The 12,173-nt window shown below is 35.3% G+C and overlaps 2 protein-coding genes across 3 annotated transcripts; both read left to right on the forward strand.

Annotated features, from left to right (window-relative positions):
- Positions 1-1,504: 1,504 nt before the first annotated feature.
- LOC119640459 (RNA-binding protein 39) lies at positions 1,505-7,738 on the forward strand. 2 transcript variants are annotated; one of them, XM_038038527.1, is made up of 6 exons: positions 1,505-1,603; positions 1,671-1,839; positions 5,661-5,797; positions 5,856-6,260; positions 6,326-6,863; positions 6,923-7,738. In XM_038038527.1, the coding sequence occupies exons 2-6, from the start codon at positions 1,786-1,788 to the stop codon at positions 7,556-7,558; spliced, it is 1,770 nt and encodes a 589-aa protein (XP_037894455.1). In that variant the 5' UTR covers positions 1,505-1,603; positions 1,671-1,785; the 3' UTR covers positions 7,559-7,738. The 2 variants fall into 2 exon arrangements, with proteins under 2 accessions (XP_037894455.1, XP_037894454.1); XM_038038526.1 differs by having other exon boundaries at positions 1,506-1,603; positions 6,314-6,863; positions 6,923-7,732.
- Positions 7,739-8,311: 573 nt separating this feature from the next.
- On the forward strand, positions 8,312-9,769 carry LOC119640399 (oxygen-dependent coproporphyrinogen-III oxidase). Its single transcript, XM_038038404.1, has one exon. The coding sequence runs from the start codon at positions 8,414-8,416 to the stop codon at positions 9,599-9,601; it is 1,188 nt and encodes a 395-aa protein (XP_037894332.1). The 5' UTR covers positions 8,312-8,413; the 3' UTR covers positions 9,602-9,769.
- The last annotated feature ends 2,404 nt before the right edge of the window (positions 9,770-12,173 follow it).

Below are 12,173 nucleotides of genomic sequence, written 5' to 3' on the forward strand. Positions count from 1 at the left end.
ATTTCGATTCTGTTCTAATTTTAATGCGTATAGCAAATACAATCCTTGCGGTTTGCAATTTTCGACTTTGTTCTGTTCAATTTTTCCAGTTTAGCAAGACACAAACCAACTACATAAATTGGATAAAGCAGTCACAATAAATAGTTAATAATGAATAACCCCTAAAACAAAAGTAATAGATAACCTCTCCAGCAGATTTGCCTCGCGCAAGTTTACTCTCGTGAAAATTTACATTCGAGGAATTTGTAGAGACAACTAAATGACAAGAAGGTCGAATATTTTGATCGAAATTCAAACAAGGAGATTAAGACGGACTTTTTGTGTGTCTATTATCGATAACAATAACCAAATAGTAGATATGCAGTCTGTAGCAAATATTATTTGGTTTCCTTTTCATTGTTTATTTCAGATTGAAAAAATTCTACATTTTACGTTTACTTCATAAGAGCGGTTAGATTAAATCTGGTTGACTTAAACTAATGACAGCACTAAAAATTTTCGAGATTCCTTTAAAAGACAAAAGAGGACTCTGTATTTACTAGTTAACCAACTCTCATTTGGACGGCGTACCTTGAAAGCTATTTGGTTCTAGGTTATGTAGGACTTTTGTCACTTGAAATTTATTTCAAATAAACGAAAATTTGACTTTTGCTAATTTACAATGGCAAAATCAGTAACAAGCCCATGCAAACTTAAATACGAAGTCAAATTAAATAACAAAAAAAAAAAACGCAAAATTGCAATCAATAAGTTGCTTTCGAAACCGGCCAGAGTACTTGCACATATTAAGCGGCATGGAATTACGAGAATTTCCAATGTGTAGTTAGTGATAAAGTGTAGGCAATTCTGATTATATGTTATAATGTTTTCGAACATTTTGTCAGTCAGTCACACAGAACACACACAAGGTAAAAACAAATGTTCTTCTACTACCAACTAACAAGATATGAGCAAAGGCATCGTTCCGTGTAATAATTACTTTATTACCACTATTTAGTAACAACATATCACCTGTCTTTTTGTCGTTTTGTTTGTTAAAATGATTTAAATTAATTGACGGTAAGACCAATACGTTTAGTCGAGTGTTTTTGTTATTTGACGATTCTTTGCTTTTTTTCAACCACAGCAACAATATACGATGACTAAGGGAAAGATTAATGATATACAATTGGTTACAAGCCTCAACGAATGAAAACTATTAATTGGAGAATTGAAGTGAAAAGCAAGGAAAGAAGCATTACTTTACTTACCTTTCACACATTTAAATATTTTATTTTCGTTCAGCTGTTGGGATATTATTTTCTTTTTACAGCTATTTTCTTTTATAAACGCAACTATAAACAACCAATGCTAACATCTCTTCTACATGCATATCGCAAAAACTATCGAAACTCGAAAATGTCATCTAGTTAACGCCGTACATAATCAGTTTCGAGGTTTGGTATCTTTGTGTACTTTAATTAATTGCAATATGGCAACCCTGTAAATTATTATCCCTGTTCGGCATAACAAAGCAGAACGAGTCAGTCACGCTGAAAAATATATTAGAGAGAAGAAAAAAACTTTGAAATTTTTACGCCAATATATAATTCACAAACGGAATGTAAGTAGAAACATTAATTTGTCAAAGCATCTTTTTTCCTCAAGTTTTCTACTTGAATATATTTTAGAAACAATATCCTTGGCCGCATAATAAACAGATACATACATAAGTGCGTACACACATTATATATATATATATATATATATGCATATGTATATATATATGTACATAACTATCAAAAAATGGCCGAAGATTTCGACGTAGAAGCTATGCTAGAGGCTCCATATGTCAAGGGCGTAAGTATAAACTCCTTGCAGTTGGTAAATTTGTTTAAAAAAAAGCCATCAAAAGTTAAATTGGTGGAATTTAAACTCCGATACACATTTTTTATGGTTAGCAGTTAATTACAGTTGTGGAGGAAACTGGTATTATGAATATTGATTCTTCTAAATGAGTTTATTTAAATTATGCCATATTTTGAGTATTGTCTAAAAATTATCAATATCCTTTATATCTATTCTATACATATATTAGAGTATACAATTCTATCGAAATAGTATTAACTACCTGTCGAACAGTCGATTGAAAAAAATTATTAACTTTATGGTTTCGCCGGCACAAATTCTATTAAATGTTCATAAAAATATCTAAAGTGAAAGTAGTCTCTCGGTTGGACGATCTATAACGTGACGGGCCGAAATCTGTCTGATATAGATAGTTATAGTCGGAACCATGATCAAGATTTGATATTTTATTATTTTACTTATTTGTTATAACATTCTTATTAAAATCATGCTGGCTTTTAATGCTTTTTATTAGACGATAGTATCATTTTCACGGCCAGAAGATTGAAATGCTGCATAAACGGTGGTTGGGAGTTCAAATGACATGCACAATTCTTCAGCGTATCCTTTTTGTAAATTTTGGGTCGATTGAGTTTTTCCTGTGCTACATAGAGGATTCTTTTTGGACTGTGAATCTATCAGACTCATCGGAAGTCTCAGTGGAAAAAAAAAAAAACTTTGACATTATGAGTAGATGCAGATTTACAAAAATTTCATTTTAAAAAAAGTGGATATCAAATAGGTCTCAAAGATTCATCGCAGTCCGATTGGGGTTAAAATAAAATCGGTAAATTTCAGCTTTAACTCCTACTTCAGCTTACAACGGATATTCATTATAATGCCAATATGAAAGCAATTAAAAATGTGTTAACGGAGGAAAGGTGGTTTCAAATGTAACCTAAATGAATAATATTTGGGATTCGGTTTAATCTGAATATCTTTTACGTACAAAAGTTTAAAAAAAAAAGAAAAAAATCAAAAGTTGATCGAAGAATTTGTACTTTACTAAAAGATGTGTTAATCATTTCCTTTCGCTCTACGCCTTGGTTGACGGAGTAATTCATCTAATATGGGCCCCATTGGTCACATTTTTTCAAGTTTTATTACTTGGATTAAAATTTTCTATTCATTAAAAGTGGAAATTATCGGAGTTTACGTATACAATGTTTTTAAAACCAAAATATTTTTGTTATAATTTCCGCAACCATATCCATTTTCTGCTTTTAGGATTAGATAATTATTATCAAAACAGTTTACATATTTTTGCAACTTATTAGAAGAACTGGCATAAGGTCGATTGGTATTTGAGTCCCTAGTGGAACGAGCAAATGCAATTCTTTCAAAATTTTTGCTTGCGCTTTACTAGAAAATAGTTCGGGAACTTAGGTTGGAACAACAGTTTTGGCATTGTCACGAATTTATCTGAAGAAAAGTACATCGAAACGGTACCAGGAAAATCACAATCTGTTTAGTTGCAGCAATTGTTACCGGGCCATTTATCTACTAAATTTCAAGGTCGTAAAAATTATCCACTGGCCTTATCTGTCCCCAATAACGAGTTAGAATTTGACAAATAAATTTGTTAATATTATAGTACATATATAAGTTGTTCGTTTTTTTTTTTTCCTTCGAAATAACGTATTTTTTATAGTGGATAAAAATGTTATTATGAACGGTCGAATTCGATAAGTCTACTCGCTCATCGATCTTACGGATCGTTATTCGCCGGTTTTCATCACTTAATCTTTAACCTTGTCTTTAATCTTCAATAGCAATATTGCCGGAACGAACTTTGTAAACCAGTTTTGCCATTAGTTCTCTGTTAATACTTCTTCATACGCATCCAATAATTTTTTTTTGCTTGAATACTATTTTTACTTTATCGAAAGTAAAATGCCAAAATATGTGGTATTTTGCTCCCATTTTTTCCAAACGCAATCCCTGCAGTATTAGCTTTTAAAATATGTAATAAAAAGCAAACAAGTCCACTGTTGGAAAAAAAAATGAAATGACCTCCCGAACAACCTCGTACATACTTGGACCATCTTAATCAGATGAGTGGACTTGAACCGTCTTTTAAATTCATTCGATAACGACATATGTTAATACAGTTTCCTTTTCCATAAAAGAAAAAAAAATGAATGAAAACGTTTCTTTCGAGGAACTTTGAACAGAATTTGGTACACTTGCATAGTTAAACTTAAGTGCTTTACCATATGTATTTATAGCCTGGGCAAAACGATTTATCCGCAAATTTGCGCAGATAGGGCGAAAAATACCTATTAAAAAAGTTTCATACTTTCACGTACTGACGTGATTACCTATGTGGTTACAAATGAAAATGCTGGTTGTATTAAAATCTCAATGCTTCGAAAAGAGCAGACGATCGCTTGACAGGCCGTCATCATGTGATTTTTCTTGTTATATTCTTCTTATTTGTATCAACGCTTTAATTGTTATTTCGAATTAAATATTTATTTCATTCTCGTACACATTCGCTTTCGGCCATTTTCTGTTAACAAATTAAATTATTCTCTGTTAAATTGACCATTCGCTGTTAACAAATGTAAGTTATTTTCTATTAAAACGGCCAATCTATTAAAAAATCTTTAAAAGATCTCCTAAAGTAAAGAAATTAACAAAAAGAGGAAGAAGAAAAACAGCAAAGAAGTAAAATAAGCGCAGCCTCAATTAAGTTTTTGTTCAGTTATGCTAGAGAACTTGAGATTTAAGCACATTTAACGTTTGTGTTGCTTTTATTTGCCTGTTGTACAGAGAAGATATAAAAAAATGCGTGCATGGAGCGCATACATATGCTATGTCGCCAGTTTTCTTTTTTATATAAGAAAAGTATCTGTCAAGCAAATAAGAAAAAAAAAAACTCAATAGTACGAAAATAAAGCAAAATAATATTCAAGGGTGAAATGTCTTTGCAGAAAACCTAATAAAAGCTCAATTTGTTGCTAGAGATTGATTGTTTTGGTCATTCTAAACACGTAGAAAGCCGGAGACCAGTTGGTAAGTTTTGAATGCGCCAGAAAATCGCCAAAAAATATAAAAATAAACAAAAAAAAAAGAACAAGCAATTTATATATAAATACTTTGCATAAAAGCATTTCTATATAAGTCGTGAAAAATAAAAAAGAATATAAAATTTTTTTGTTATGTGATACTTGACATATTCTAAGAGCACACTGAACCTGAATTAAATTTCAGATTTTCGTACAATTTTGCGTGCGGACAGCACTTGTTTTATGCAGGATATAAAGGCAAAACCATTCACATTAGCTACCACTACTTCTACCACCCTCAATGCCTAACCTACCTAAACGCGACAAAGTATTTGAAAAGTATTTGAGTCAGTAAGAGTGTACTTCGCCGCCATACGAGCGGACAGGCGCAAAGTATTCAAAGAGTGTTGAGAAAAAAAAAAATAGTAAATAAATCCATAAACAAAACTTACAAAACAACTCAACAAAACCACAATTTCAGTAAACGAAATAAAAAATTGATTGTGATTGTGTGCTGTCACACTTGGTGTGGACATCGCGCACTTTCAAAGTTGTACTTAAGAATTGACGATATTATCTTTTCAAAGAAATAACTAATTTCGTTTGATGTTTGCTTTCTCTTGTTTAATCAACTCTTATCACTATCCCAACTACATCAATCGAATCAAATCAAACTCAAACTATGCATACAACGTGACGATGACGTTATTATTTGTACGTGAATTCCTTGTTGTTATACCTTGTTGCGCCTTCCCCTAATAGAATTCTACCATTGGCAGTGACAGAGGTGATGAAAAGGACTCTGGGAAGAGGCACAATCAAAGAGATCACACCAAATACGATGATACCGAATGTGCTAGTTATTCGTTAGAGCACAACGGACAAAAATACAGATCTAGGTACGTATAATGTATCTTCAAAGTAATCGTCTCTTAACCGTTAAAAATTATTTTAAAGAAGCCCATCTGATTCGCGAATTAATGAGGGTAGACATTACCGAAGATCATCTGAACGAGAGACAGTTAAAGAAGCAGAGCGTTTCCGTTCACGAGATAAAGACCGAGATCGCGATCGAGAACGAGATAACAAAAAGACTTATGGGGATCGTGAACGTGATAGAGAAAAACAAAGAGAACGGAGTCGCTCGAAGGATCGACGTTACAGGAGCCGATCGCGGGAATACCGTCGCAGTCGCTCACGCGATAAGCCGACCTCGAGAGCGCGGTCAGAAAGACGTGCTAGTCGCTCGCGGGATGTTCGTCGCAGTCGATCGAGAAATCATCGTTCCAAAGAGCGTGTTAGTCCATCGAGAGAACATAGACGCAGTCGTTCAGGCAGACGATCACCGCCTAGGAACAAAAGGTAAACAAATGAAGTTGAAATTTGTTTTCGAAAATGAAACTTTTATTTTCTAGCCGCCGTCGTAGTGGCTCGCCACGTCCTTATCGACATGGACGTACACCTCCTAACGGTCTGGGTCCGGACAGATCGCCACTTTCAGAACTAAGTCCTGAAGAACGTGATGCTCGCACAGTGTTTTGTATGCAATTATCACAACGTGTTCGCGCACGAGACTTGGAAGAGTTTTTTTCAAGTGTCGGAAAAGTGCGTGACGTACGTTTGATAACATGTAATAAGACGAAACGTTTTAAAGGCATTGCCTACATTGAGTTCAAGGAACCAGAATCCGTGGCCTTAGCTCTGGGCTTATCCGGGCAAAGGTTATTAGGTATACCAATATCAGTGCAACACACTCAAGCTGAAAAGAATCGCATTGCTAATGCCGTGCCCGTTTTCACTCCTAAAAATCATACTGGACCAATGCGTCTATATGTAGGTTCATTACATTTCAACATAACCGAAGAAATGTTGCGCGGCATATTCGAACCGTTTGGCAAAATAGACTCTATTCAGCTTATTATGGATAGTGAAACGGGGCGCTCAAAAGGATATGGTTTTATAACGGTATAGAATTATATAGAAGAGCGTTTGGTGCGGTTTTGATTTATAATTTTTGTTTTTAGTATCACAATGCGGAAGATGCGAAGAAAGCTTTAGAGCAGTTAAATGGGTTTGAGTTAGCCGGACGACCGATGAAAGTGGGCAACGTAACTGAACGTTTGGATATGAACACAACATCTTTAGATACGGATGAAATGGATCGTAGCGGTATTGATTTGGGAGCAACTGGACGTTTACAACTTATGTTCAAATTGGCAGAGGGTGCAGGGTTAGCCGTACCGCAAGCAGCTGCAAATGCCTTACTTGCTACAGCACCTCAACCGGCACCAATACAGACGCAAACGCAAACTCCGCCCATTGCTACACAGTGTTTTATGTTATCGAATATGTTTGATCCACGCACCGAAACCAACCCCAACTGGGACTCGGAAATACGTGACGACGTTATAGATGAATGTTCTAAACATGGCGGCATATTGCATATATATGTTGACAAGGTTTCTCCTACTGGTAATGTATACGTTAAGTGCCCGAGCATAACAACTGCTGTCTTGGCTGTGAACGCCCTACACGGTCGATGGTTTGCTGGACGTGTCATTGCTGCCGTCTATGTGCCACTGCTGAACTACCACTCCATGTTTCCGGATGCTATTACCGCTGTTAATTTACTGGCATCAAATAGAAAATCTACAGAGTAAAATTTTAAGTTTCTACAACACATATAGGAATAACATATTTTCTTTTTGTCCTTCTTGGCTATCATCTATGACGTGCGCACGCATTCCCGTTCTCTTTATAAACTAAGAATAAATAAATTTAAAAAAAGTTGAAGGAACAATTTTTTATGTTGCCACTTCATTATTTGACACTTCATTTATTAATAAATTTATTTGAATTGTTTTTAGTTATTCTATCTTAAGCGACAACACGAGAGTGTACGGCCCCGATAAAGTATGCAAAATCTACTATTTTGGAAACGATTCCAAGATCCCAAATTATCAATATATAGTAAAAATATATTAGCGCCCTTACAATGTTTTCTAGCCAAGGAAGTTGTGGATACCATGTAAAGAGGTACGCATTTGGCCGGTAGTGAGTGTGCTTACCTATAGAAATTACAGAACTGAAACCATAAAGAACTTAATCCCTAGGTTAAAACCAAAGCGTCAAAGTGCATAATGTATTAAGACATGGCCTTTCACCTGTTAAAGGTTAATTATACTTTACCCAGAAGAAGTTTTTTTTTTTTCAAACGTTCGTGTGCTTTGCAAAATATTTAAATATTTTGAATACACGGAATGAAATTCCGAATGCTAACGGTGTACATTTTATAATACTTTTTCGAATAGTTTTTTATATTTTATGTAAGCTTGTCGTCTTGACAATTTTTTCCTAGGGATGCAAACATACCGCGACTTGATTAACACTAATGGCAATCCTACAAGAATTAAAATTGTCTTTTAATCAAAACGATGAAAACACCTGATTTTTGATAATTTTGAGTTAACACTATTTTCAATTTCCAAAATTGAGTATCCTTTTCGTTAATCACAATGAGAATAATAAGCAAAGTGGTTCATTCCTTGCGAAAATTTAAAAGTATGCGTTCGAATCCATTTGCTTGCAGAGGAGCACAAACGCAACTACACGGCGTCTTAACGGGTGCCGGTATCGGCATTTTTATATCAGTTACACTTGCTCAAATGTCTGCAAAGGACAAACGACGCAAGCTGAATACTTCCTTATATATGGCTCCACCAATTACTGATGCTGACCACTTACTAACGGCAGAAAATGATATGAAAACCAAAATGGAATTGTTAATTATGAAAATACAGGCAGATTTCTGTCATGCTCTCGAAGCCGAAGAATATGGTGGTCAGAAATTTAAAGTTGACAGATGGCTCCGCACAGAGGGTGGCGGTGGTATTACTTGCGTTCTACAGGATGGAGAGGTGTTTGAAAAAGCGGGTGTGAACATATCTGTAGTTACAGGACATTTACCGCCGAGCGCGGTACAACAAATGCGTACACGCGGCAAAAAATTAAGTGAAGGAGAGCGGCCTTTTTTCGCAGCCGGTGTGAGTGCAGTAATTCATCCACGTAATCCTATGGTGCCTACCATACATTTCAATTATCGGTACTTTGAAGTGACAAATAATGACGGCTCTAAGCAGTGGTGGTTTGGTGGTGGTACAGATCTCACCCCCTATTATTTGAACGAAGAGGATGCTATTCACTTTCACAAAACTTTAAAGAACGCTTGCGATGAATACGACATTCTGTATTATCCTAAATTCAAAAAATGGTGCGATGATTATTTTAGAATTGAGCATAGAAATGAATGTCGTGGACTTGGTGGCATATTCTTTGACGATTTAGATTCGCCCAGCCAAGAAAACGCTTACAAATTTGTTTCCGCTTGCGCCTGTGCTGTGATCCCTTCTTATTTGCCGCTGGTTAGACGCCATAAAAATGACGAGTATGGAGATAGAGAACGCCAGTGGCAATTATTGCGTCGCGGTCGCTATGTTGAATTCAATTTGATCTATGATCGCGGCACCAAATTCGGTCTTTATACACCCGGCGCTAGGTACGAAAGTATTTTAATGTCTTTGCCGCTTACTGCCCGTTGGGAATACATGCATACGCCCCCGGAAAATTCCAAGGAAAATAAACTTATTGAAGTTTTGCAAAACCCCAAAGATTGGGTACCATTCGATCCTGTTCGTGTCAGTTAAAATATAAAAAAATTTCATAAATGTTAAAAATTTTCCTTAGATTGATATGCGTTCAGAAAAAGTAGACTTCCATGCTCTTCATAGCTGCATGTTTCTTACGAAATTAAACGTCAAGTTAGAAAAATATCATTGCTTTTCATATGTAAATATACTGTTTTATAAACCCAAGTAGTTTTTGTTTTTGCTGCATAATAAGCAGATCAGTGTATGTACAGTCCGAAAGAGGAATCTCGACGTTTGTGCATATATTGGCCGCAGATGCCTCATATATTAAATGAATGCTTGATTTTATGCGGCTGCCAGAAGTAATTTGTAAAATTGAACATAGTTTCCTTTGGACAGTAGCTGTAGATTTGCAATAAACAACGATTAACTTATTGAGGTCTGGGAGGAGTTGACATTTAGAGATATGTAATGAAAGTTTGTTATCAATGACGTCGATGACAACTACGTTATCCGCAGCGCTATCAGTGGAAAGATTGTTATCGAAGCTGGGACAAATGACCAGTTCAAAGAATGGACTGCTCCGGAAGACTGTGATATTTCCTATACAACTGAGTTGGGGAGGAGTAAACGTAAGAAAAGCAAATGACTCGATTAACTTGTGCTCACGAGTGATCAAATCCGTGGGGCATTGATTTGCAAACATAGCACTGCTTCGTACCAGAATAATGCTATGTCACGGGCAACCTCTTCACAAAATTTATTGGGAAGAATGGCAGGAATGCTTTGTGCTCTCATAGGTTAATCTCATTTTTACAAATTTAGAACATCTGACTATTTACCCACGGAACGGAAAATGTAATAAAACCTTTATTTTCCTAAGTGTTTAAAAAGAGCTTTACATGAGCGCCAGTCATGTAAATACGGCGCACACAGATTTTCCGGATCATTTAGAATGCACAAACTGCACCCATTTTGCTAAGAGTATGTCAGCATAAGCTGTCCGAGTGTGAATGCACAAAATTTGGGAGCAATAGGTTCTATAACTACAGCGTCGATGCTGTCATCGGCAGAATTCGGCTCGCATCACTCTCGTTTCCAAGCACGATCTGGGATCGTCTATTAGAAACATAGGATAAAGTTCATCTTCCTATCTTTAATTATTTATTTATGAAAGTTTTGGAATTGATCCGAATTCTACTACACTGCATTTTTATGAAACTTGTAATGCATTATGCGGATGTTGTAAACAAACTACAAACCTATTAAGCACCGGTCATAATAAGAAGGCAAAGAATTGCTCGTAAGCAATAGGCTCCTTTACTGTGCAGATTCTGCCACCACTCGATGTTCATATTAATATTGCGAAAGAAAGTTTGTAAATTTTGTAGACTTTTTTTCAAAATGAAAATGCGCAGCTTGACAAGGTTATTTACTACTTCCTTGCTTTCAATAGAAATTTTAATGTGGGGTGCAACCACAAATCGCTTCTCTAAATTAAAAAATTTCAACTTTCAGAATTAGTTGTAAGTCGGTGTACGTGAAAAAAAGGATATTAGTTTTATATATACATATATGCATATATATATATATATATATATATATATATATATATATAAATTAGGGCATATGAAAAGTCTTCGCGGTTTTTCTCGCGGGATGGTGTTAATGCCTATTTATCGGGCAACACTCACTTCATCGTAAAGGAACATGGGCTTAAAAGGTAACATTTCAACTTATATTGATATTGTTTGTGAAGACAGTTTTCTGATTCTTTGCTCGTGTAAAATGTTATGTTGGTTTGAAAATGGGTGAAACGTTGTATGTGATGACTTTTTACTATGAAAAAGATAAAACATGCAAAAGTATGCCGAAAAATTTGTGAAGTGTACGGTGAGGATGCTGTAAGTGAACGAAGGAACCAGGGTAAGTTTGCTTGATTCGATGCCAAAGATGCGTCTCGCTTGTGGCCGAAAAAGTCGATGAAATCTTGCAGCTAGGGAAGCAAGATCGACACGTACGCTATTAGGAGAGAGGGAGTTACACCAATCATCAGTCTACAAAAAGCATCTCAAAACCGCAGAAAAAACCTCAAAGACTTTGCGTGATCCATTACATACGAAGGATGGTTTTTCTGCGAGATACTACTGTATTCGATTCTTGAAACATAAACGGAAAACATAAATGTCTGTAAGCCTATGGAATTTAGAAGCGTTTTGGGAAACTAGACATGCCGAACTCTTATTATCTTGGAAGTGTTTGTAAACAATATCAGATATTAAGTAAAATTGGAGTTTATATGAACTGGAAATTGACTAAAGTTACATTTGAAATCTTGTTACGCTGATTGTTAATTTGGAAATTATAGTCTACCAGAATGTTAACTGTAATATTTGGTAAGGTTTCTTTTCTTTAAGTTGCGATGCTAATCATATATTGTATAATTATGGTATATGAAGTGTTTTAAATATTATTTTCAAGTACATTGTAATTTTCAATTGAACTGAAATTTTTTAATTTCAACTCGTGGCAACGAAGCTTGCCAAATTTTTAGGTACTTGACGCCGAGATAAAACAGTCAACCATTAATTCAATCTTGGGATAGCACAAAAATGAGGAGTATGCTGAA

Source organism: Glossina fuscipes, unplaced genomic scaffold, assembly GCF_014805625.2.
Source record: "Glossina fuscipes isolate IAEA_lab_2018 unplaced genomic scaffold, Yale_Gfus_2 121, whole genome shotgun sequence".
Taxonomy (NCBI): Eukaryota; Metazoa; Arthropoda; class Insecta; order Diptera; family Glossinidae; genus Glossina; species Glossina fuscipes.

Excerpts from the sequence above, each read along its gene's own strand:
- LOC119640399 (XM_038038404.1), top strand. The coding sequence starts at position 8,414 with ATGAGAATAATAAGCAAAGTGGTTCATTCCTTGCGAAAATTTAAAAGT.
- LOC119640459 (XM_038038526.1), top strand. The coding sequence starts at position 1,786 with ATGGCCGAAGATTTCGACGTAGAAGCTATGCTAGAGGCTCCATATGTC. Across the intron at positions 5,798-5,855 it reads GGACAAAAATACAGATCTAG|AAGCCCATCTGATTCGCGAA; the intron begins GTACGTATAATG and ends ATTATTTTAAAG. Across the intron at positions 6,261-6,313 it reads TCACCGCCTAGGAACAAAAG|CCGCCGTCGTAGTGGCTCGC; the intron begins GTAAACAAATGA and ends TTTATTTTCTAG.